The sequence below is a fragment of the Protopterus annectens genome, chromosome 5.part0, assembly GCF_019279795.1.
Source record: "Protopterus annectens isolate FY-2018-M chromosome 5.part0, PAN1.0, whole genome shotgun sequence".
NCBI classification, from domain to species: domain Eukaryota; kingdom Metazoa; phylum Chordata; order Ceratodontiformes; family Protopteridae; genus Protopterus; species Protopterus annectens.
This window is the reverse complement of record NC_056735.1, coordinates 775,708,446-775,735,845: the sequence shown is the minus strand read 5'-3', so window position 1 is coordinate 775,735,845 and position 27,400 is coordinate 775,708,446. Positions and strand designations below refer to the sequence as shown.

At 40.5% G+C, this 27,400-nt stretch overlaps 1 protein-coding gene across 1 annotated transcript in view; it reads right to left on the bottom strand.

Moving 5' to 3' along the window:
• The window catches only part of DDX10 (DEAD-box helicase 10), a 1,393,858-nt gene that overhangs the window by 1,054,573 nt on the left and 311,885 nt on the right, over positions 1-27,400 (bottom strand). Inside the window, exon 7 of the mRNA XM_044071854.1 lies at positions 4,154-4,280. Within this exon, the coding sequence (XP_043927789.1) occupies positions 4,154-4,280 (127 nt within the window). The remainder of the gene's footprint in view (positions 1-4,153; positions 4,281-27,400) is intronic.

Here is a 27,400-nt window from a genome sequence, read left to right as displayed (position 1 = left end):
TTTTCATATTTCTGTAAATATTTCAATAAACATGCACTTATGAAGAAATTTATGTCATGTAAAAGCTTATGTCTGAAGATGAACATTATGATGGTGGACTGTACTTTATCAAATTGAGAAAAAACAAAATATAATTGTGTGTTGTATGACTGATAGTATCAAAAGGAATGATTCTGTTAGAGAAAAATGCATCTCACATGATTATTTTACACAAAATGCATATTAACTTACAGGTTCTGCACAATTACAATGTTTAAGAAATACTTATGTTAAAAATGATATGTAATATAAATGCATACTTATGTAAACCACATATACTGATTGCAGTTGTAAGTGTTTCACACCCACATTCTAATATTAAGCTGTGAACTGTACTAACAAGATGACTGAAAGTAAAAGAATGTGCTGAAGGGATTAAGGGATGTACTATAGTCTACAGAGTCTGGAATGCCCAAGAAGGGAGGAAAGAACACAATGTGAAAGAGATCTTGTTTTATGTGAGCTCTGACCTTCCCAGGCTGGGATGAGTAGGTACAAGAAATGTTGGAAAGTTAGCATGTACCAATAGTAAAATTTATAAGTTCAAAATACAAGACTAATTGCCAGGCCAGGTGGCTTGTGTTTTCCTAAAACATTATTGTTACAAAAACATGGTTAAGTGTTCATGTGCAGCATTAAGTGAGAAGCATGAGGGTCTGCAGAGACCCTATTTGTTAACTGAAGTGAAACGTCACAATTCTGCATGCATGTTACTGATAACAAAATATATCTGGTATATGGGGAAGCCCTTGAAAAAGAAGGTGAGACTCCCACTGTCATCTCTGAAACTATCTGTTGCCAAAGAGAGGAATGGAGGTTCAGACATTTCAGAAGAATATGCCAGGGTGTGAGTGAGAGGTGTGTCTCCTGAACGCAGTCAGACTTACTTGATTGTTCTTTGCTCTGGCAGGCATCTCCTTTGTTTCTGGAATTCCATGCTACTGAAGACTGTAGGGGTAGTATTAAACTCCTTTGCAAACTTGGAAAAGGTAGGCAAAAAATTTAGCAAAATCCATTGCATCAGCTTACCTCTCTCATCACACTTAAGGACCTCTGCAGCAGATGGCCCAAAATGTAACCCATTCCCTACTAAAGGGAGAATTCAAAATTTCACTTTTGACAGTTTCTGGGAGGTTTAGAGTATGCAACCAAGCAACGCTCCTCATAATAGTTCCAGATGCAACAGCCTAGAAGTTGCATGAGCAGAATCAAAAGCAGATTTCAAACAGTGAGTAGTCACTTAAGACACAGAAACAAGCAAATTACATGTAGCAGACCTTTCCTCAGACGTGCAAACAGTGCCATAATATTCCTTATATTCTCAAACAGGCAAGCATAAAAGTTAACCCATGTGCCTGACAACTGAGAACTCTACAAACAAGTGCTGCAGAAGGATACACTTTTCCCAACTCTGTCAAAAGCTTTCCCATCCTTGTCAGAATGACAGGAACTGGTATTAACCAAATATTTAACAGCAGCTTGATTCACTAAAGCAATAGATGCTGGACCTGATCTGGGATAAGTGTATAAAAACTAAAAAGATTGAGGACAATTATATCATCTCTCTACTTTCTTGGGGGCAGAAGGCTGGCTGTCAGACAAGTTAAGGAATGTGACAAAAACATTGTCCAATGCTGGAAGAACAGGAGGATTTGGGGTAAATTCTGGAAATTCCAGCTCTAATAAATCATAATACCTTCTCAGGGACTGTGGGGCCTCTCATTATGTTCCCAATGAAACAAATGACTCATACTGGAGATGGTTTCACAGAAAAAAAATCTTTCAAAAGGACTGGCCAAAGCCACATTCTTCTCAGAATCTGAAACAAAAATCTGGGAAGACAAAATAGAATCTGTCTCTTAACACTCATTTTGTGGTTTAAAAACTCGAACATCTTCAGAACATAAAGAACTATTTTTCTGTTGCCAAAAAAAAGTTAAAATGGAAAGGTTAAAAGCCTGAAATAAACCCTGAGTTAAGCCCAATAAATCACTTTGAGACAGAGACACAAAATGAGCTAGATGTAAAAGCTTTTGTTTCTTTCTGACAGGAATTTCTGAAGATGATGACCAGGGAAAAACTCCCTAGTGATAGACAAAGCATTCTGGCTAAACAGAGTAGCACTCTCTGTCCCTTCTCCCAGATCCAATGAGAGTGGTCTCCCTTGTTGCCAATGGCATTCTAACAGCCATAGATGATGTGTCCTGCTCCTGGTCCATACTGGCTGTAGGGACTTCTCCAGACGTAGTCAATGGAAAAGATAAGTGCTCTGAGACACCAAGTAATGGCCACAGCAAAGTAACCCATCTGAAGCTGAGGCACTTCAGCAACCTACATTGATGGCAAATTTTCTAATTTTTGTGGCTGGAAGAAAGAAGAACCGAGGAACCAGTAAGTTGTTCCATGGTAAAGATGAAAAAGATGCCCTATTCCCATGGACGCCTGCAGCAGTAGTCTGTAAAACAGGCAAGTTGTAAAAAAGCACTTTAACCGCTTACTCCAGTCTCCAAAAGTAAAGTAACACCATTTTTTAGCACAGAAAAAGCAGTTTTAAATTAGTTTTAACAACTTTTTAGCCAAAAAGTAAAAAAAAAAAAAAAAAAGACATTCCCGTTTAAAAATAATTAAATGTCATGGGGGGGGGGGGTAAATAAAAACTTTTTCCTAGATTTTAAATTAATATTTTGCAGAAAAACTAAAATTTCTGTGAAAGAAAACAAAGTGGAAGTTTTTTCTTCCCATAGAAGGGGACTTATCTGCCCAGCAACTGAAAAGTGTTAGCCAACCTTCGATCCTTGAAAACCCACAACAGAAGCACTCTTCAGCAGCAAGAATCTCTGAAGGGCTTGGTGCCCAGACCCGACCTTTTCACTCAGCTTAGGTCTAGCTGGCTTATGTTTTGTGCTCGTGGAAGGTGTCCTGAAAGCTTTGAAACCTGGATGGCTGTTATACCCTTGGTAGGACATAACCTATATACCTAAGGCAACTGCAGCAGTGATCCATACAATGAACATCTACCAGAAGACTGGTGGGTAATGTCCACCATTTCAGGCCTTAACAACAAGGGACTAACATCAAATGAAGGTCTATTAGCATGTGTTGGCGCTTACACCGCTGGCACCTCACAATCCAGCAATACACCCACATCCCTAGGTATGAAAGCAACATAATGAGAACTATGAAAGTCATTATGCTCAGAAGAAGTGGTAAAGTCTGAACCTGGAACATGGATGCTGCACGCCTGCCAGCTGGCTAGCACTACAACTTTTCTCTGCCCTCTCCAAATGCAAGAACAAGCATGGGAAAGAATGCTTAGCTCCACTCCAGTAAAGGCAGTTATATAAGACTATGTTGGATTGACATTCCCCTACGACTGCAATACATCATCAACCACAACAGCGGCTTCCACACAGTCAGTGTTGTTATTGTCTTTCGGCTTTTCCCAGTTAGGGGTCGCCACAGCGGAACTCCGGTCCGCTAATGATTGGCAGTAGATTTTCATGGTGCCAAGTTGCCAGTTCGTCGCCCAACCTTCAACAAAGGCACACCCATTCACGCATGTCTTTCAGAACGCCACTCGACCCGCGGGGAGGACATGCAGACTCCAGACAGAAGGAACTCCCCACACACTGGCTGAGAATCGAACGAGAGAAGCTCTTGCTGTGAGGCAACACAGTCAATATTCAATATTACTCTTACTGTAAAAAAGATGCTCAGTACAACACAAATAAGCTGCAGGTACTAAGGAAAATGTGCTGACCTATAGTGAAGGTTTAAGTAAAATAGCATGGTAAGAAATCCATCCTAGATATCAACACAATTTGTATATTTTGTGTCAGAAAATGAACTGATACTGCTGCAAATGCAAAAAATAGAAAAGACTTTGCTCACACACACTTTCAAATATATGAAGCGCTATGTGTAAACCACAGACCTTGCATTCTGCAAACATGATATGCGATATCTGCCATCAGTCACTGTTAATATTGCTCTTTCTCAGAACTACAGTAAATAATATCAGAAAAGAGAGATTTTACAGTAAAATAAAGCAGAAATACAAACAGTATGAAAATACAAATGACCGAGAAAAATGCAAGTAAGGATATATACATACCTCTTTACAGCTAGCAAAAAAGAAGATGCTTTTTTTTTTCAAATGAGTTTTCATAAATGAGAACAGCATGTTGATTTTCTGGTGCAACTCACATACAATATAATTCTGTTCCAATGTTGCTGGTGTACTGAAAAATGAAAATGACCTAATAAATTTGTAAACCACAGTTCTATCTGATTAAAACAGCAATGAACAACATTTCAGAAAGACAATGCAAACTAGTCTAAAGATACACTGAAACAAGTATAAAATTACTAACACTAGACATTCAAATGGATTTCACTGAAATCATCCAAGCACAGCCTGTAGTGTTGAGTGAAAGTACACAATAAAAAACATTTACCAACGGCAGTCTGCTGCTACCATGCTGACATAAATGGATGTTTTTAAACCAACATACATGGCTTACGTCAGACATGCAATATAAAAAAACACAGCCTTGTTTATTTTCTGAACTAAAAGCTAGAAATAAACATTAACAAAGAGGAGAAATATGTATACTGTTTTTTAATGACAACTTAAAAGAACTAAAGGAGGTACTCACCATAAAAGCTGATGTCTTAAGATGTGTTTTTGTATTAAATTATACAATACAAACTAGTGTCTGCTGTCAAACTGAGTTATAACAGCTCAGTCGAGAACATCAAAAATGCCAAATGCGTCAGTGCAACTAGTCCATATTGTCATGTCTGTGAACCTTTGGGCACTGATCACTCTACTTTACCAAATTCAGTATGGCTGGGCAGATACAAAGGTATAGTTAGCATAAAGAAAGCATGCAGTGCCTCACAAATCGGAACACAACATACACACATATATACACACTTACATACATATACATGTATAAAATTTTATATATATATATATATATATATATATATACATACATATATATATATATATATATATATATATATATATATATATGGTTCCCCTTCACAAGATCACAAGATCGAATTACTGAAAGCTCAAAACTCATAAAATTGAGTTCAAAATCTCGAGTTTTAGTAACTCGAAATTGTGAAGAGGAAGTGTAAAAAATTAAATTAAGGGTTTTTGTAGGGGGCTGGGTCCTCCTGTACTGTTCCTTCCTTAATGTGCAGGTTTCATGACCGCACTTCAGCAGAGGAATGGAAAGTGTCCCGTTGTGCGCTTATGCATATAGCGTGTAATGGTACATTTCCGTCTCCTTTGCTGTAGTGCGATCTCGGAGTTGGTATATTTAAGTAGGGGGGTGTGGGCGGTGCAGGGGGGCCCCCCCTGCAAAAACGTTACAGAAAGTGTTTTTTTTCTTTCCTTTTGTGCCCCTTCACAATTTCGAGTATTCGAATACTCAAGATTTTGGGCTCGGGCTTCTGCATTTCGAGTATTCATATATTCGATCTTGTGAAGGGGAACCATATATACATACACATATATACAACACACACACACACACACACAACACACACACACACACACACACACACAGAAACACACACATATATACATGTACATTCTGCAATGTCTGCTATCAGTCTTACTCAGGAGTTATATTTCACTACATCACCAGTTCACTAAACCAGCATACACTATGTCAACCACAAATGGTCAAAACTCAATCAATAGGAAGAAAAAAAAACAATGTCTTAAGTGGGGGATAAGCCTCCATGCACCACACACACCCTGCTAATTACATTTAGTAACTCAAAAATCACAAAACCGTGAGGAAAGGGCAAAAGCCAACTCCACACTGTGTGATCTCACAAAAACAATGACAGCATCCTGCAAAAAACAGTTTGACAAAACGATTCTCCTAACTAAACTTGTGATGTAATGACTGCACGACCAAACATACTGAATACATATATATGTATATATGTACACACACACACACACACACACACACACACACATGGATGAAGGGCAGCTGGTCGAATGACCAGCTACACTAACACAAAGTTAAGATTTCGACCCAAACAACAACGACACGTGTGCATGCCCCAGGATTTACCCACGTGAAATAAACCAAATGCAAGTGCATTCCCCACACCCTATGATAATTATATACATTAATTCTAAGATTATAGCAACCCGGGGAAAGGGAATATTTCCCTACCCAGGGATTGTAGATCTCTCACATCTATTCAACATATGGTGTTGACCAAATAGGCATACATGTAGCATATATATATATATATATATATATATATATATATATTTGGCTATATATACAGTGGATATAAAAACTGTACACACCCCTGTTAAAATGCCAGGTTTTTGTGATATAAAAAAAAATGCTACCACAATAAATCATTTCAAAACTTTTACCACCTTTAATGTGACCTATAACCTGTACAATTCAATTGAAAAACAAACAAATCTGTTAAGGGAAAAAATATAAAAAATAAAAAACGTACAATAAGCTGGCTGCATAAGTGTGCACACCCTTAAACTAATACATTGTTGAAGCACCTTTTGATTTAATTACAGCATTCAGTCTTCCTGGGTACACACCATCCATCAATTAAGGAGACTGATTAACCCCAAATAAACTTCAGCTGTCCAAGTAGGATTTTCCTGACATTTACTCAGTTGCCTGTTACAGCAAAAGTGATGGTTGGCAGACAGCTTACAAAGCATCAAATGGATCTCATTGTTGAAAGGTATCAGTCAGGAGAAGGGTACAAAAAATTTCCACAGCATCGGATATAGCATGGAACACAGTGAAGATAGTCATCAAAAAGTGGAGAAAATATGGGAAAACAGTGATGTTGCAAAGAACTGGATGATGAAAAGACAAGACGAAAACTGGTCAGGGAGGTTGCCAAGAGAACTACAGCAACACTGAAGGAGCTGCAGGAATTTCTGGCAAGTACTGGTTGTGTACCACATGTGATAACAATCTCCTGTATTCTTCATATGTCTGGACTATGGGGTAGGGTTGCATGACAGAAGCCTTTTCTTACACAGAAAAACATCCAGGCCCATCTAAGATTTGCAAAACAATACATCAAGTCTCCCAAAAGCATGTGGGAAAATGTGTTATGGTCCCATGAGACCAAGGATGAACTTTTTGGCCACAATTCCAAAAAGTACGTTTGGCACAAAAACAACACTTTGCATCATCAAAAGAACACCATCCACATGGTGAAGCATGGTGGTGGCAGTTTCATGCTTTGGGGTTGCTTTTCTTTAGCTGGAACTGGGGCTTTAGTCAAGGTGGAGGGAATTATGAACAGTTCCAAATACCAGTCAATTTTGGCCCAAAACCTTCAGATGTCTGCTAGAAAGCTGAAGATGAAGAGGAATTTCACTTTTCAATACAACAATGACCCCAAGCAAACATGCAAATTAACAAAAGAATGACTTTGTCAGAAGAAAATTTAAGTTTTGGAGTGGCCCAGCCAGAAATCAGACCTAAACCCAATAGAAAACATGTGGTGTGACCTGAAAAGGGCTGTGCACAAGACATGCCCTCACAATCTGACAGATTTGGAGCACTTTTGCAAGGAAGAGTGGGCAAATATTGCCAAGTCAAGATGTGCCATGCTGATAGACACCTACCCAAGAAGAGTGAATGCTGTAATTAAATCAAAAGGTGCTTCAACAAAGTATTAGTATAAGTGTGTACACTTCTGCAACCAGCTTATTATAGGTTTTTTATTTTTTATATTTTTTTCTCCTAACAAATTTGTTTTTCAGTTGAATTGTACAATTCCACCCCCACACCTGTCTTCTTCTTTCGGCTGCTCCTGTTAGGGGTCGCCACAGCAGATCAACTGTTTCCATTTCTTCCTGTCCTCTGCATCTTGCTCTGTCACACCAGCCACCTGCATGACCTCTCTCACCACATCCATAAACCTTATCTTAGGCCTTCCTCTTTTCCTGTTACCTGGCTGCTTCATCCTTAGCATCTTTTTCCCAGTATACTCTGCATCCCTCCTCAGCACATGTCCAAACCAACGTAATTTTGCCTCTCTGGCTTTGTCTCCAAACCTTCCAACCTGGGCTGACCCTCTAATATACTTATTCCTAATCCTGCCCATCCTCGTCACACCCAGTGCAAATCTTAACATCTTCAACTCTGCCACGTCAAGCTCTACTCCTGCCTTTTTGTCACTGCCACTGTCTCCAACCCGTATAACATAGCTGGTCTCACTACCCTCTTGTAGACCTTCCCTTTCACTCTTACTTGTACTCGTCTGTCACAAATCACTCCTGACACACTTCTCCACCCACTCCATCCTACCTGTACTCTCTTCTTCACCTCTCTTCCACACTCTTCTGAACTGTTGACCCCAAGTACTTAAACTCATTCACCTTCGCCACCTCTACTCCCTGCATCCTCACCATTCCTCTATCCTCCCTCTCATTCACACACATATATTCTGTCTTAGTCCTGCTGACCTTCATTCCTCTTCTCTCTAGAGCATATCTCCACCTCTTCAGGGTCTCCCTCCACCTGTTCCCTACTCTCACTACAGATCACAATGTCATCTGCAAACATCATAGTCCACGGGGACTCCTGTCTGATCTCGTCTGACAACCTGTCCATCACTATTGCAAATAAGAAAGGGCTCAGAGCTGATCCTTGATGTAATCCCACCTCCACCTTAAACGCATCCGTCACTCCCACCGCAGACCTCACCGCTGTCACACTACCCTCGTACATATCCTGTACCACTCTTACATACTTCTCTGACACTCCCGACTTCCTCATACAATACCACAACTCCTCTCTAGGCACCCTGTCATATGCCTTCTCTAAATCCACAAAGACAATGCAACTCCTTCTGACCTTCTCTGTACTTCTCCATCAACACTCTCAGAGCAAACATCGCATCTGTCGTGCTCTTTCCTGGCATGAAACCATACTGCTGATCACTAATCATCACCTCCCTTCTTAACCTAGCTTCCACTACTCTTTCCCATAACTTCATGTTGTGACTGATCAATTTAATCCTGTATTACCAACTAACCACGATAACATCCCCACTCAATTTAATACATTTTTACTGAAACTGTCCAAGCCCTAGCCAACACCCAAAATAATACTAATGCTCCCAAATCTACAGACACCCCCAACAATACCAGCTCACTAGACCACTTCTCTAACTTCTCCCTGCACCCAGTATCTACAAATACAATCGCTAAACTCCTCAAAAAACTGAAACCAACCACCCTAGCAGCTGACAACTTGCCAGCAGACCTTCTTGAAATGGCATCAGAAGTAATAGCCTACCCAGTTTCCATCCTTATTAATAGATCAATATCAGAATGTAAAGTTCCCAACTTATGAAAAATATCCCACATCATACCACTGCATAAAGGAGGCAAATGACTTGAACTGACCAACTACCGACCCATAGCTATTCTTTCTCCCCTATCTAAAATAATGGAAAGAGTTGTGCATTCTCAGTTAATGAAATCCCTCCAACAAAACGACCTACTAGCCAAATCACAGCACGGCTTCAGACCCTACCACAGCACCACAACAGCACTACTCTCTTTCACAGATATTGTCAATAATCATAGAAACAATGGTCTATTTACAGCCTCCATATTCCTAGACTTATCCAAAGCCTTTGATATGATTAACCACTCAATGCTCCTAGACACTCTAACTACCCTTAACATAAGCCCCTCCACCAAATCATGGTTCAGTAACTACCTATCCAATCGACAGCAAGCAGTCCTATGGCAAGGTCAACTGTCCCCCCTATTACTATTAGCCATAGGCGTCTCACAAGGGACCATCCTATTGATGTTCTCTCTGTTCACTAGCCACATAGCCACAGCCTCTCTCTCAGCCTCAATTGTGCAATATGCAGATGATACCACTATCACATGTGCTGCCTCCACCCTAAATGAGCTACAAACCATAACTCAAAACAACTTCTCGCAAATAGAATCCTGGTTTTCTAAAATCAAACTGATACTAAACCCTAAAAAGACAAAACTCATTCTCTTCAGTCCAGGAAAATCTCTCCCTACAAACAGCAGCTTTACTATAAAAACATAATAATCAGCCCAACCACCCACACTAAACTCCTTGGAGTAGAAACTGACAACAACCTGAAATTTGACATACACATAGCCCAAAGAATAAAAAAAAGTCAACAAAAAGCTAGGTCTCCCTTATAGGAACAAACAGTTCCTCACCAAGCATACCAAAGCCACTACTGCAAAGACACACCTCCTAAACATCCAGCTTTATGCCGCCCCAGTATTTACTAACTTACGTCACAGCGAACTAAGCAAAATGGAATCCTGTTACTACAGGATTGCAACATTTGCCACTGATGCATCCTATAGATCACATCACTGCCCTGCCCCTCAGGCAACTCAATTGGCTTGAGTTACCACAACTACTCTTACTCAACCAACTCTCAATAGCACACAAAATCTACTACCTCCCAGAAAACATCCAAGCACTCCAGCAATTAATTCATCCCTACACTTCCACTCGTACCTTAAGATCCAATAATCAAAATCTAGTCAATGTTATCAAACACAGAAATACAGCTGGTAAATTTCTCTTTGCCTGTTCCATTGCCAATATCTGGAATTCACTCCCAAGTCTAACTTCAACCACACCCCCTCCAATTTAAAAAACTTCTCAAAAGCCAATATCTAGGAAACTGGCTATGCACATGTTACTCCCCTGGTTGATCGACTCACTGTACTAGTGTCAGCTTCTTCTTCCTACCCAGTCCTAAGGTCAGTCTAATGCCAACTGAACAGCTAACTAAATGTTTCACTCCTCCCTCTAACACTTGCTCTCTTTCCTCTCCTCTCTTCCCTCACTCTTGTAATTTTCAGCCTCCAGCAGTGCTACTAGTCAGTATTGCCAACAATGATGAATGAAATATACAATTAATACATATATCTATACGTAAACATCAGCTATTCTTATGTCAAGTACACACTCTGTATTACTACTATGTGAAGTTTCTCAACCAAGACTCCACAGAAAATGTACAGACTAGCTAATACTGTCAACCATCATGACTGTGTGAAAGTATGAATGTACAGCTAAAATAGTTTATATCCTCTAATGTCAAGTCAATGACTTATGTTTGTATCTTATTTGATGTGTGAAATTGTGTATGCATAACTAAACTAGTATATGAGCTCTACTGTGAATGCAAAGTGTAGTTAAACTAGTATAAGAGATCTATTGTCATGTCAACAATTTATGTTTTGTATCTTATTGTATGTGGAGCTTTTCTCCCGCTGAAAACTGACCTCTGTCCAGCCGGACTCCCCCGGTTAACAAATGTAAAATAAAATAAAATAAGTTATGGGTCATATAAAGGTGGGAAAAGTTTTGAAATGATTTACCTGGCATTTTAACAGGGGTGTGTACACTTTTTATATCCACTGTGTATGTGTGTGTCTATATATATATATATATATATATATATATATATATATACACACACACACACATACACACATATAGAAAGAGAGACAGACGCACACACATTGTGTATGTGTGTGTGTGTATGCACACACACACACACACACACACACATATATATATATATATATATATATATATATATATATATATGTGTGTGTGTGTATGCACACACATAAATATATAAACACACCCACACATTCTTACACTTATGTATGTGTGTACGTGGGTCTACTTTACATGATCGACATCTCAAATGATCGACTTTCATATGGCCGAGACCATATGATTGAACATTTGAAACATCAATCATGTAAAAAAAAAAAAAAGGGAAAAAACTAAATGTGTCTAGCCCCCCTCTGCACCCCCCCCCGCTACTTAAATATACCAACTCTGAGATCGCATCACATTGCAAAAACGGCAAATCTTCCTGTTCTGCGCTGTATGGAGATCTCTATTCAGACCACTTGAGCTTTTAAAAGCTTGATCATATGGTCTCGGCCATATGAAAATCGAGCTTTTAAAAGTTCGACTATCTGAAGGGGACCTGTGTACATATGGCTATATAAATAAAACCTACATGCCAGAACAGCTTTAACAATGCAGAGACTACTTTAATGAATTAACAAGACTCCAACAACTGCAAACATATCTTTTCAAAATGACACCCCAAAATAAATTCATTTAACAGATATTTTAGAATATTTTATTTTGAATATTAGTTTTAATTCCTGCAAAAAACAACAGATTAAATTATGAGCCAATGTGGATCTACCATATAACTCAGTTCATGCATAATTTATGAACTTTCACTTCCTGGAGTTTATTGCGGATTCATCCTTGCCCAATGGCCATACATGCTCATTTTCTGAACCAGTTACAGGCTGCACAGTAGGTAGTGTTGTCACCTCACAGCAACAGGTTCCTCAGTTCAATTCTCAGCTAGCAGGGTGTCTTCTCTGCATACTCTAAATGTCCTCCCCTGTGTTTGTGTGAGATTCCTCTGGCATCTTTAGTTTCCTCTCACATTCCAAAGACATGCAGTAGGCAGATTGAATACACTAAATTGGCAGTAGGTATTAGTGTGCGTGTATATGTTGTGATATGGAAGAAAGTACAGTTGTGTACACTTACCATAAATGTAGATGTTCGAGTGTATTCACTGTTGCAGTCATTACATTTGGGTAATCTGCTGGCAGGTTGCCCTCAGTCAGCCTGAATAACAAAGTCTTGGGTCCTGTGTCGGTTGCTGTCTCCTCTTCCATGACGTCAAGTCGTCAGGGGTATAAAACATGCAGCCGACGCCATTTTAATCAGTTTTTCCTGCCCCACATGTCATGTGCCCCCCCAAATGGGGAGCAAAAATATATATGTAAACTGTAAATATATAAATGCACCTTAGAAACATAGAATTTACCTTTAACTAAAAGCAAATACACCACAAACACTTTTGAGTATAGTGAAGGAAAGAAAAGGTATATAAAGGAGGCTGGCGGGTGGGTAACCCAGACTGTAACAGTGAATACACTCGAACATCTACATTTATGGTAAGTGTACACAACTGTACTATGTTCTTCGTGTTTCACTGTTACAGTCATTACATTTAGGTAGAATCCCAAAGCTATGGATGGGAAGATGGAATTAAATAGCATTAGGAGCAGCTATAAGGACTGCAGTGGCAAATCCTGCCCTGGATTTAGAGAAGAGAGGTAAATGATAATGCTTTGTGAACGTATGAAATAAGCTCCAAGTAGCAGCTTCTAGATGGTCTCTGGTAGGGACCCCTCTGAGAAAAGCTGCTGAAGTAGAGGGAGCCCTGGTGGAATGGGATCTGATCCCCTTGGGCACAGGTTTACCATGGTGCAAGTAGCAGAAACGAATGCAATGGCTTATCCACTTAGAAATAGTCTGCTTTGATATAGCCTTCCCCTCTGATCCTGCAGCAAATGCTACCAGTAGTTGCTCAGACTTTCTTAGAGATTTTGTCCTGTTTAAGTAGAATCTTAGTTGTCTGTGTACATCCAATGAATGCAGAATCCACTCTCCCTTGTTCTGCGGTTTTGGGAAAAAAGTTGGCAGGTGAATGGTCTGGTTAAGAGCCGCACTGGATACCACCTTAGGCATAAAAGAAGGATTTGTCCTGAGGGCCACCCTGTCGGGGTAAAAAATAATGAAAGGCTCCACTGCCATGAGAGCCTGTAGTTCTGAAATCCTTCTAGCTGAAGTGACTGCCAAATGAAAAGCTGTCTTCCAAGAAAGAAATTTTATATCTGCAGTAGCTGCTGGTTCAAAAGGAGGCAGAGTGAGTTTTTCCAAGACAAAATAGAGGTCCCATGCAGGAGTTGGCGCTCTCCTGGGAGGCCTTAAATTTTTGGCCCCTCTGAGACTGTTTTAGCAGTGGATGAGAAAAGAGGGGAGGCTCTGTGTTGTAATGAGCCGAGATGGCAGAGGCATGGATTTTTATCGATGAAAAAGATAGGCCCTTGTCAAGCATCTCAGTTAAGTATTGTAAAATCTGAGGAATATTGGGCTTTGCTGTGTCTATTCCTTGTACTTGGTTCCAAGCACAGAATCTCTTCCATTTATCAGCATAAGATTTTCTAGTACTAGGCCTTCTGGCTTCCAAAATGACATCCATCACAGGTTTACTGAGATGTGGTTTGAATAATTAGTTGATTAGCCATGCTGCAAGATTCAGAGTTTGGAGCCAAGTGTGCAGAATTTGACAGCTCTGCTGAGACAATAGATGAGGTGTTTGAGGCAAGTACCATGGAGGAAGGTGTAATATATTCCTTAGAAGTGGGTACCAGTGTTGGCGAGGCCAGTCCGGAGCAATTAGAATCATTTTTGTTTTTTCCTGTCTGACTTTTAGTAAGACCTTGGAGAGAAGAGGTAGAGGGGGAAAGGCATAGACTGATAGGTTTTTCCAGCTGAAGGATAGAGCATCCACTTTCCATGCTTTTTTGTAATGAGTGATAGTTTTGGGGAGAGGCAAATAGATCTATGTCTGGGCTCCCCCATTTCTGTGTTAACATGCTTAAGATTTGTGGATCCAGTTTCCATTCATGTGGGTCCATAAGATTTCTGCTTAGGTCGTCTGCCAGAGTATTTTGCTTTCCTGGCAGGAATTGAGAGTGAAGATGTATTTGGTAAGTCAAGGCTGTGTTCCACAAGGCCATGGCTAGTCTGCAAAGGGGGTAGGAATGGGTAACTCCTGCTTGTTTATGTACCACATAACTGTGGTGTTGTCCGTCTTTATCAGTAGTTGTCCTGGATGAAGTAAGTCCTTGAAGGCTGTCAGAGCATTCTGAACAGCTAGCATTTCTTTCTGGTTGATATGTAGATACATTTGGTTTGGGCTCCATTTGCCCTGAATGTATCTCCCTGCCAGGTGGGCCCCCAAGCATAGTCTAATGCATTTGTAGTTAGGGTTTGGGTGGCAGGGAGGTAGAGTGAATGACAGTCCCTTGTTTTAGTGACATGTCTCTGCTCACCAAAGAAACTCCTGTTGTAGGCAGTGAATGAGAGGAATCATTGTTTCCAGGCTGTGACAATGCTGATTCCATAAGCTTTTTAGGTACCACTGAAGTTTCCTCATATGCAGTCTCGCATATGGAATTAGTAGAATGCAGGATGTCATGAACCCCAAAGCCTGCAGAATTTGTCTTGCAGATAACTGGGTTTTTGTTGCCATTTGTTTGAAGTATGCTGTCAGTTGCATTTGTTTGCCTGGTGTGAGGTAAGCCATCTGGGCAGTTGTATTCAAGCTTGCACCCAGGAATGTAATTATTTGAGAGGGTACCAGTTGTGATTTCTTTTCATTTATGGTGTACCCTAGGCATGCTAGAAGCCTTTTTACAAACGCCAGATGTTGAAGAAGAGTGTCCTTGTCCTCCACCTGAATGAGACATTCGTCCAGATAAGGATAAATTTTAATGTTTCTTTGTCTGCAGAATGCAATTACTGGTGCCAGGCACTTTGCAAAGACCCTGGGCGCAGTAGATAACCTGCTGTGTGTTTTAAGAGTTAGCATTTGACACATGGCACCCCCCATTTTGACTTTAAACAGTCCTGTCTCTATTTGCCTATACCCTCTCTTTTAATCACTGGTTCTGCTTGATTTTTATTCATATTGGTTTTGTTACAAAACATATTTCCATTACAGTCATCAGCTGCTTCCCCCTTTTTATCTCCCAGGAGACTCTTAACTAATGAACAATTCACACAACAAATAACCAGTAATAAAAGATGGCAAGCTGCCACTAAAGATTATGGAATACTACATGCAGTTCTGCAGACCACACACGGACAGAAAATATTACACTGAAGGACACAAAAGGAGACTACCAGAAGGGAATGGGAGGGAAGGCAAACAGAAAACCAGAAGGTCTAGGGATACATTTTGTAGTGGACATAAATGGAAGAGGACATAATCTGGGCCCATAAAACTACCAGAGACTTATGAAAGTACAGAGCTAAACAGGATGGATGATGGTTCAGAGGTAATGAAGATCTCTGGAAAGACAGAGCAAACTTCATCTCAATAATAATTTTTCATAAAGTGGTGGGCAGTGAAACAGATTTCTAGAAAGAGTGGCAAAACTAAATAACCAGAAGCCATTCAGGAAGGGATTGGGGGATATAGCTACACAGCAAAGCTACCCACATTGATATTACAGTAAACTCTCAGTTAACCGGCACCCGTGGGGACAGGTAGATGACGGATAACTGTAGTTTCTGGCCGCTTGAGAGTTACTATTAAACACGGGCCTGACCATGTAGCTTCTGGCCGCTTGAGAGTTACTATTAAACACGGGCCTGACCAATACTGTACTCTATACTATTTGTTTGGTTTGACTTGTTCTTAGGTTGGGGAGAGAGGGAATTTATTCTTAGCTTCCTTTTTAAAACTCTAAAAACGTATGGTATGTTTCTGCGGTGGGGGGAGGGGACGACAAAAACTACAACACATGAAAAAATGCACTGTATTTCTTTGATTATTTTTTTCTGGTTGCTTGAGCTCCGGTTAACAGAGTTTACTGTACTGCTGTTGGGTGGGGGAAACAGTTTACATCACACACCACACAATAGAACAAAAAAAGGTACTTTTGTAGTGGGTAAGTACTCTGCATCTCCCATAGCCCCCACATATAAATATACTAACTCTGAGACTGCACAACACTAAGTTAAGTAAAAGCTGTAAAGTACAGTTTTGTACCTACCATAAATGTAGATGTTCGAGTGTAAACACTGCTGCAGTCATTACACTTGGGTTATCCTGACGTCAGGCGGTTCCCCAGTCGGCCTGAGTTCCAAAGTCTTGGTCCGGCGTCGGTTGCTGTCGCCTCCTCCCTGACGTCAGTGCGACAGGAGTATATAAGATGCAGCCGACGCCATTTTCTTCAGTTTTTCTTGCCCCAGATGTCAGGTGCCCCTAAATAGGTAGGCAATTCAAATTGCTAGTAAAATATACAAAAGAAAAGCAAACAACCATTTTTTGTTACCAGCAAATACCCCCCATAGGTAATAAAGGGTAGATGACCTAATAAGTACCAGAAAGTAAGAGGGGAAGGAGGGAGGGTAACCTGGACTGCAGCAGTGTTTACACTCGAACATCTACATTTATGGTAGGTACAAAACTGTACTATGTTCATCGTGTTACACTGCTGCAGTCATTACACTTGGGTGGAATCCCAAAGCTGAGGTAGGTAGGCTGGATCTATAAGGCATTAGGGGTGGCTATAAGGCCCTGCAGTACAGCAGTGGCGAAGCCAGCTCTGGATTTGGAGTATAAAGGCAAATGGTAATGTTTGGTGAAGGTATGCACAGAACTCCATGTTGCTGCTTCCAAAATATCCTTGGTAGGTACTCCTCTGAGGTAGGAAGTTGAAGTGGTTGTTGCCCTGGTGGAGTGAGATCTAATGCTGCTAAGTACAGGTTTCCCATGGTAAGTATAGCAGAAACGTATACAGTACCCTATCCATTTTGAAATAGTCTGCTTTGAAATGGCTTTTCCCTGTGCTCCTGCAGCGTATGCTACCAATAATTGCTCAGATTTTTTGAAAGCTTTGGTTTTGTCCAAGTAGAAGCGTAACTGTCTGTGAATGTCCAAAGAATGTAGTAGTCTCTCCCCTTTGTTGTGTGGTTTTGGATAAAAAGTTGGCAAGTGAATAGTTTGGTTTAGAGCCACACTTGATACCACCTTTGGCATAAACGTAGGGTTAGTTCTTAAAAACACCCTGTCCTGGTGGAAGATGAGGAAAGGTTCCACTGCCATTAGTGCCTGTAATTCTAAAACTCTTCATACTGATGTTATTGCCAGTAGCAGAGCAGTTTTCCAAGAGATGTATTTTAATTCTGCTGTGTTAGCTGGCTCAAAAGGAGGTAAAGTTAATTTTTCCAAAACAAAGTTGAGGTCCCAAGTTGGTGTAGGTGCTCTACGGGGCGGTCTTATGTTTTTAGCCCCTCGGAGGTACTGTTTGAGCAAAGGATTAGAAAAAATTGGTGGATCTGTGTTGTAATGAGCAGAAATAGCTGAGGCGTGAATCTTGATGGATGAAAAGGAGAGGCCCTTGTCCAGCATCTCAGTTAAGTATTGAAGTATCTGAGGAATGTTTGGGACAAGAAGGTCAAGGCTGTGTGGATGGTTCCAGGCACAGAATCTCTTCCATTTATCCGAGTATGCTTTCCTGGTGCTAGGCCTTCTGGCCTCCAGAATGACATCCATAACAGCTTTGGAGAGAGGCACTGCTTGCTTGACTAAGGAATTTTCCATGCAGCTAGATTTAAGGTCTTTAGCTGGCTGTGAAGTATCTGATTGTTGTGCTGTGTCACCAACTGTGGGATCTGAGGCAAAATCCAGGGTGGTTCTTGTGCTAAGTTCTTTAAGATTGGGTACCAGTGCTGGCGTGGCCAGTCTGGTGCAATCAGGATCATCTTTGGCTCTTCCTGCCTGGCTTTTATGAGTACCTTTGGAAGGACAGGTAAAGGAGGGAAAGCGTGTACTTGTAGTTTTTTCCAGCTGAATGAAAGGGCATCCACTTTCCATGCTTGTGGATGGTAGCTCCTTGTGCAGAATTTCTGTAATTGGCAGTTCACTGGGGGAAGCAAACAGATCTATGTCCAGGCACCACCATTTTTGTGTTATCATTCTGAATATTTGTGGATTCAATTCCCATTCGTGGGGGTCCATGATATTTCTGCTTAGATCGTCTGCCAGTGTGTTTTTCTCTCCTGGCAGGAACTGTGCTTGCAGATGAACTTGGTAGTTTAGAGCTGTGTTCCACAAGGTCATGGCTTGCCTGCAGAGGGGGTAGGAGTGTGTTCCCCCTTGCTTGTTTATATACCACATAACTGTGGTGTTGTCTGTCTTTAGTAGCAATTGTCCTGGATGCAGCAGGTCCTTGAAAGCTATAATAGCATTTTGTACAGCTAGCATCTCTTTTTGATTGATGTGGAGATGTCTTTGCTCTGTGGGCCACTCGCCCTGGATACATTTTCCTGCCATATGTGCTCCCCAGGCGTAATCCGATGCATCTGTTGTCAGTGCTTGCCTGGCTGTGTGTTGAGTGAAAGGCTGTCCCTTGTTGAGGTGACAAGCTTGTACCCACCATCGAAACTCCTGTTGTAGGCAAGGAATTAGTGGTATAACTGTTTCCAAACTTTGACAGTGTTGAGACCATACACTCATTATGTACCATTGTAGTTTCCTCATATGCAGTCTGGCATATGGAATTAGTAGTATGCAAGATGCCATGTAGCCCAAGGCCTGCAGAATTTTTCTTGTAGGGAGTTGGGTCTTTGTTGCCATTAAATGAAAATATTGAGTCAGTTTGTCCTTGCTTGTCTGGCATGAGATAAGCCATCTGGGCCATTGTATTCAAGCTGGCACCCAGGAATATTACCTGTTGTGAAGGCACTAGTTTTGATTTCTTTTTGTTTACTGTGTACCCCAAGCAAATTAATAACTTCTTTACGTACGCCAGATGCTTTAGTAGCATATCCTTGCTCTCTGCTTGAATCAGGCAGTCGTCCAGGTATGGATAAATTTGAATTCCTTTTTGCCTGCAAAATGCAATTACTAGTGCCAGGCACTTTGTGAAGACCCTGGGCACAGTAGATAAGCCAAAGGGCAGTGCAGAGAAGTGATAGTGCATTGAACCAGCTAGAAATCTGAGGTAACTTCTGCAGTTTTGTCTGATAGGGACATGCAGGTATGCCTCTTTGAGGTCCAAAGTCACGAGCCAAGCTTTCTTGCCCAGCATGGGAAGAAGCTGCTGTAGTATCAACATCTTGAATTTCGGAACATCCAGGTAAGTGTTTAGGGAAGAACGGTCCAGAATGGGTCTCCAGGCTTTGTCCTTTCTGGGAACCAGAAAGAGTCTTGAGTAAAATCCTTGTCCTTGTTCCTGTGGTGGTACCTTTTGAATAGCTCTCATGTCCATGAGTGCTGTAATTTGTTTTTGAGCCTCTGTCCATTGATTTGGTGGCAGATTTAGCATTCCTTTTAACCTTGGCAGAGTGTGAAAGTGGAACCTGTAACCTTGAGATACAATGTTGAGAACCCACTTATGGGGTTGGGAGGGTGGCCTAATGGTTAAGGTGTTTGCCTTACAAACACAAGGTGCAGGGTTTGAATCTTACAGGGGATAATTGGCTAGGCTTAAAATGGCTTGCAAGGGCAGTTAGCCTAGTATGAACCTGTGAACTTTTCTTTGGTGATGTAATGCCAGTTGTGATAGAAAAGTGCAAGTTTTCCTCCTAAGGGGGCTGCCAAGAGAGAGCTGTTTGGCAGCTGCAGTGGAAAGTCATTGAGGCTGCGTTTTATAAGGTTGAGGCCTGTCTTCCCCTTCTTTCTGGCCTGGTGTACCCCATTGTCGAGGCCTGTAAGGGCCTTGTGTGCCTGACCTCTACCTCTTGGACGTCTGTATCTGCCCCTTTGAGGTCTATCTGTGACTGGAAAGGACCAATTCTTTGTTGGCCAATTTCTGCTAAAACGAGGAGGCTGAACCTGTAAGAAATCTTTCACTGTTTGCATAGATTTTGCCTTATCCTCCATCTTCTTTAATACCTCCTCTGCCTTAACTCCAAACAGCACATCCCGCTGCAAAGGTGCATCCAATAATTTGACCTTAACATGATCTGGTAACGTATGTTCTTTTAACCAAGCATGCCTTCTAATGACAGAGCCTGTAACTGCTGCTCTACAGGAGGCCTCTAAGGAATCAAACCCACATCGCAAAGTATGTTTTCCCACTTGTTCAGCTGCATGCAATAAATCCTGCATTTCCTTAAAATCAGGAGGATCTGAATCTGGAAGCATCTTTTGTTTCAAATGAGACATCAAAAATTGCTGATATTTTAGCATGTGAAACTGGCAATTCAAGGCTCTCATTGCTAAAGTTGCAGACATATATACCTTCTTTCCCCATCTGTCAAATGCTCTGGAATCTCTGTCAGAGGGAACAGGGTTTTTTGCAGATGAGGCCTCAATCCCTTTGGGTCCCTGAGAAATAGTTTCAGGGTCAGCAACAGGGCTTTTGTACAGAAATTTGTGAGAGTCAGGGTAATATCTATCAGGTTTAACTGGGGCTGGGGGTAAGGAGTCAGGGTTTAAACTAGATTCAGTGTACACATCATCCACAATATCTAAAACTGGTGGGATAGCAAGGGGTCTGTGTTGAGGCAATAAAAGGAGGTCTCTGAGCCTTTTCTTCGATTCTGAGTAATCCTGGCCTTCCCAATGGAAATGTTCCCTCATGGTATGTAAGGTCTCCCCAAAGGAGTAATCCTCAGGCGGAGAGGCTGATGGAAGTGATTCCTCAGCATCAGAATCCCCATAAGGGGGTAAAGAATATCCTAGGTCTGAGGAAGAGTCTGAGGAAATGGACACCTGGTCGGAAGATTCATAGTCTGCATCCTGTCTGGGCCTTTTATCAGGAGGGGGATGGGACCCCCTGATTAGGGTGATTAGGTCCTCGGCCATTTTTAGCATTTGTTTCTTAGGCATGGAAGCCTGTCCTGGAGAGAGTTGTGTCTGTTTCTTTGCTTTTAAGGGGGGCTTAGACTTAGCAGAGGGTTTAATGGTTAAATGGGTAGGTCTGAAAACACCCTCTGTAGCTGTGGATTGCTCAGCTACTTTGGTTCCCTCTGTAGGGTTAGGATCAGAAAGCTGAAAACTTAGTGCGTCCAAAGGCCCAGCCAGCTCCACGTGGGAGTCGGAGGCGGTCTGTGGTTCTGTGGAAGTGGTCGTCAGGGGCTGCGTAGGCGCCTCGTTGAAAACCGGAGAACCTGCAACCGGCCTAGAAGAGGCCTCGTCATCAGTTTTGGGCCTCGGATGCCTGTCCTTGTCCTTGTGCTTTTTATGCATTGCGGTCGTTGGAAGTTCAGACGGCATGGTGTAATTGAATTTTCTACCAAAATAATGTCGGGCAAAATCAAACCGACGTTTAATAGTGCACTTGTTAAACCCTAGCACAAAACCGACAACCAGTGACATCGTGGTCAGGGCCTAGGCATGGAATACAATAGGAGTGGAAATCCTTATGAGGTATTTGCTTCCCACAAGAAATACAGTTATTAACTTTTACTGACATCGGTTTGAGGCAAGAAAAAGTTTCCCCAATGGGGTACTTAGCTATTGTAGAAGACTTCGGTTCTGGATGGGAATGAACATCTCAGGAGTCGGCCGACCGGCACTTGCTAACTGCTTCTGCTTTGGACACCGCACGGCAAGAAAGACTGAAGAAAATGGCATCGGCTGCATCTTATATACCCCTGTCGCACTGACGTCAGGGAGGAGGGGACAGCAACCAACGCCGGACCAAGACTTTGGAACTCAGGCCGACTGGGGAACCGCCTGATGGCAGGATAACCAAAGTGTAATGACTGCAGCAGTGTAACACGATGAACATCTGTCATCTCAGTCTATTTAAATAGCCTTTTTTCCTTTTCTCCCCCTCCTTGCAGGTGACCATCAGCTGCCACCAACTCATCTCTTTATTCACTGGGAAATATTGAATCCACCTTAACCTCTCACCTGAGCTCAACTTCACCTATGTCCACGGCTGGTGAACAGCTCAAGGCCACTGGAACAGCATTATACTTGCTATCGGGGTGTGTGTCTTAATCCTCCCTTCCCAAAGCAAATCTGCGAGCACAATATGGTGCTGCTTCAGTAGGTGTATGTATGCTTCCACATACGTGCAAGCTCAGACCTAGAGATGGGTAAGCCAACATGGCAGTTCACTACCACCAACCCACCCTGTCCAGCCCCTCCAACACCGGTGCTGCTACTCAAACACATTGTCTGGCTTATAGTAAGGCTTTAATTCTCTGTGCCACTGAAATGCTCTTAAATAGCCCTGTTTTGACAAAACACAAAAAACGATGAAACAAGCTTGATGATTCCCATTTTGTTAGAATGGGGCTCAAGGAACCTATCATGGGGTAGGTGAAGTAAAGGTGAAGAAAAAGGAGCAAGCAATTAGAGTCCCACCTACAGCAGCTGGGTTTGATGTTGCCCTTGTAAACAAGAGTTTATCATGTTCTGTTTGAATCTGGAAAAAAAAAAATTCAAAACAGAATTCAGGGTTAGAATATTTTGGGGCCTTGCAAAAAAACAAAACACTCACGTGGGCAAAAGTGGTTCAATATCTGCTTGAATCTAAAAAAAAATTCAAAGCAGAATTCAGACTCAGAAATTTTAGGGCCCTCCACAACACGTCACTGTGTGCACTTTCTTAGTTAACATAATTGACTTCAAGGCTTTTGCATCTCAGGGAAAGGGAAATTTCCCTAGAACAGATTCATTTCAAGATGTGTTCAACTTCAGACTCAGCAATGATGGCTTTTTCTGACAGCATTTTTAGACATGTACGTAGCTGTCTATCTATCCCATCCATATCTTAATTGTTTATATGCTCCTATCTACAATTTTCAAAAATAAATCTAGTAAGATTCCATCTTGCAGTGTTTACCTAATGTATGCTAGTTTATATGAATGAGCCCATCAATATTAAACCACTTCTAGTGCTAATCAACAAATGATGCACTGTTTTAAGAGTGCATTACTTATTACAGGATTGAATATGCTATTTTTTTCACAATTACTTCAAATAAATTAATCTTCCATCAGCTTATAGTGGCCTACTGTTAAAGGTGCATTACTTTATTTACTCTTAATCTGTACGTGGTAAAAAAATACTGACTTTAGAATTCTGACTTCCCCTAGATGGGAACATTAGCTTTGTTATCATGTCTCACTTAATTTAAACACAACCAAGGATTAATGTCTCATTATAAGAAAACATGGCAAAAAAAAACTATAACTTAAATCTTAACTGTTGTTGTGGCCTACCAAATGTGAGGTAGTGAGCATCATTTTCTAACAAAATAACTTATTAATATAAAGTTACATCCATTTCACTTTATAGTGGGTGACCGCAAGGTACAAGCTTAACTTCTTCAAGTTTAACTTGGAGCTATTTATTAATTCATTTGTTTGTTTGCTTTACCTTTACTGTACTGAACAATGGCCAACTATCTACCAAGAGGTTTTGCTCACTTCTGGCAAAGAAAATAAGGGCCTCAGAAATTTAAGGATTTAATTGGTGTGGTTGTCAAGAAGCTGGCCTTACTTGCAGATGATCTCAATGTTGTGGAACATTTTTAGACAGTTTCAAGTCTTTTCAGGATATAAAATCAATGAAGATAAACAATGGCTATGACCATAAATTATGTATCCAGACATGAATTGTTTAAACAACACCCATATTTATAGGGGCACAATGAGATTAAGTATTTCGGGATATGGATTAAAAGACTTCTTTTATATGACAGGCAAGGATATATGGAAAAAGACTGAACAAAAGATATACAAAAACTGGGAAACTAGAAGCTCTTTTTTATGTATATGGATAGTACGATACAAACAGTAAAATGTTTTTAGTACCTTTAGTTTTATATATATATATATATATATATATATATATATATATATATATATATATATATATATATAGGGCAGGCATATTTTTATCACTCAGAAGAGAAGTTGCAGATCATAATGAATAAAAAGTTGAAGGAATTTATCTGGGAAGGGAACAAGGCAAGAATTATGTGGAGTAAAGATGATCCTCCCATTAAAATAAGGAGTTTTAGAATTACATCATTTAAATGGATACTTTAGAGCTACACAGTTAAGGTTCATACATAACACAAGCAGAAGGTCATAATTCAAAGGGAAAATGGATGATGATGAACTGGGGGGGGGGTTAAAGAAATAAGGAAAGAGTGGGATTTTGATGCAAATCCTTAAGGGGAATAACAAAAACCATACAGATTATTATATTCATAAAGCTGTAGAAAGTATTTGAAGAAGTAAGCTTACTCACGAATGGAGAAAGGAGAGTTTATCAATAGAAATGACGGCAAGCAGAGGTACAAAAATAGGAAAGAATGGTCTGGAACTTACTGGAGAAAACTGGCAAAGGAATCAAGATAACAGAATGAGATGAGGCCAAGAAGAATTTTGTCTGCAGGTTAGAGACTGCCTTCCTTACTAGGAATTGATATTAGAGTATAGTGGAGTCCAAAGTGAAATACCTGCTCTGGTAGAGTTTAAAGTTGCATCTAGTACAGAAGCTGCTGTTAAAAATAGGGCTAAGTAGTAAGTAGAACATATAAAATATTGCACGATAACTGTAAGAATCAATTAGAGGAAGTTAGAAAAGATTTGGAAGAGAGACTGGAAAGCAATTTATAGAGAACAATGGGAGGATATATGTATGGCCTCCAAGTATGCAACAAAATTCAGAAGATTTGGGATTTTTGCTTGGAAGTGTTTGCACAGGTATTTTTATTCCCCAAGCAGACTTTCAAAAATGTTTACTCAAGTAGACAGCAAATGCTGGAGGTGTGATGGGGAGAAAGAGACAACTGTGAACATGTTTCTGGGATTGTAATGAGTTGGCAGATTTTGAATATTCCCTACAGAATACTCAGTCAGAAATATTGGGGGAGCAAATGGGTATACCAAAATTATTCTTTTCAGCTAGGATACAGGATCTGAACTGCCTGAACAAAGTAAGGCCATACCAAGTTTAAATCTGCTGGCTGCCAAAAAAGCACTTTTAAATCAAAATCTAAACCAAATGTATTTGAAGTATTGAATATTATAAAAGAGATAATAGAACTGGAAGAGTGAACTTTAGAAAAAGGAGCAAATTATAACGAAATAAATGAAATTTGTGGAAACAATACATGAAGAATAATGCTGAGAAGGAGGAATGAGTTTTACGGGAAGGCAGGAATTTATATAATGTTGGACTAAATGACAGTTGTTATAAAGAAGGAAAACATAAATGCAATGCATAATATATACTGGACAGCACAGTGGTGCAACAGTTGCATTGTCGCCTCACAGCAAGAGGTTCTCCAATTCAATTCTCAGCTGGATTCTGTGTGGAGTCTGCATATCTTCCTTGTGTTCATGTGGGTTTCCTCCCACATTACAAAGACATGTGTCTGGAGCATTTCTCCCCGAGCCTCTGCTGAAATTGGCTTCGTTCCAAGTCAGACTTTCACGGTAAACAAACATTAAATAAATAAATAAATATAAATGAAAATAAAGTTAATATGGTTTGTTTTCTTTTCTATTAATACATCTATGCATGTTATCTATGTCTTAAGTGATAACTTAATAAAGGTGTTGGAAAAAAAAGAAGATGCCCCTCGAGGACAAACTCAGGGTATTTCCGTAATTTTACACCTTATCTTCAACCCGCCTTGCCAACTGGGAACAGAGTTGAGACAGATGAGCCAAAGAGTTAAGGGGCACAATTCCCAACATGGTAAAGGGCTACATTTGATTGACATACCTATCTAATGCTTCAGACTCTCTATCAGACAACAAGGTAACAAAATACTGCGATCTCCAAGACCTATGCCAGCTCAAAGAGTTCAATGGATTCAGAAACGGGATACTTATACTAACGCGAAGTAAGCAGATAGCATATGTATGTTTTTGGGTTGATGCAGTAGAGTCCAATTACCTCTAGTGTGCCCTGAGAGTATCTTGGATGAATGGCTCTCACAACAAGAGAACTAACATCTCTTCAGATCTCTTCCCAAGAAACTATAACTGGTACTTTTTCGATGGGGACTTATGGCTAGTCCAAGCTATTCATCACTTGGAGGACAGGTTGACTTAGGAGAGGACACATTAACCTTGTACATCACAAATACAGTGGTCTTGGGTTCCTCTGTCTGAACTGCCCTCCATTTAAAAAAAAAGCTCTTTATTAAAAATTCCACTTAAAATATGAGCAGCCAAGAGAGTTCCCAATTGCAAAGACTTCAACTTACCTTAGCTGTCAAAGAGACAGCATTTAGTAAAGTTGGACTTAGCATCTGAAATGCTTGCCACAACATGTGCAAAACAGTGACAGGTCCTTCAGTATTTCACAAACTGCTAAAACTCACCTTGCAGATAGATAACGTGAGGCCATCCTAGGAGTACTAGTTAAGTCACATCTGCAAATATTATTTGTTTCGACTCATGAATTCATACCATGACTGCTGATATAATGTTGAAAATCGGTAAACTTTATTACTTCCTTTTTACTCTATTTCTCAGTGAACAATTTTGTTATTGTTTAAATGTTTTAGGCAATGTACACTTGTTTAGGGTAAACAGAATGTATTTAATTCTACTTTCTATTTATATCATTTGCTTTTATTCATATATATAATGTTGTTACTTGGCACGTGTGGTGAATGAAAATGGTCCAGTGTTTAGGGCCAGTTCATTTATCTGGTTAAGAAAGGAAGGAAGGAAGTGA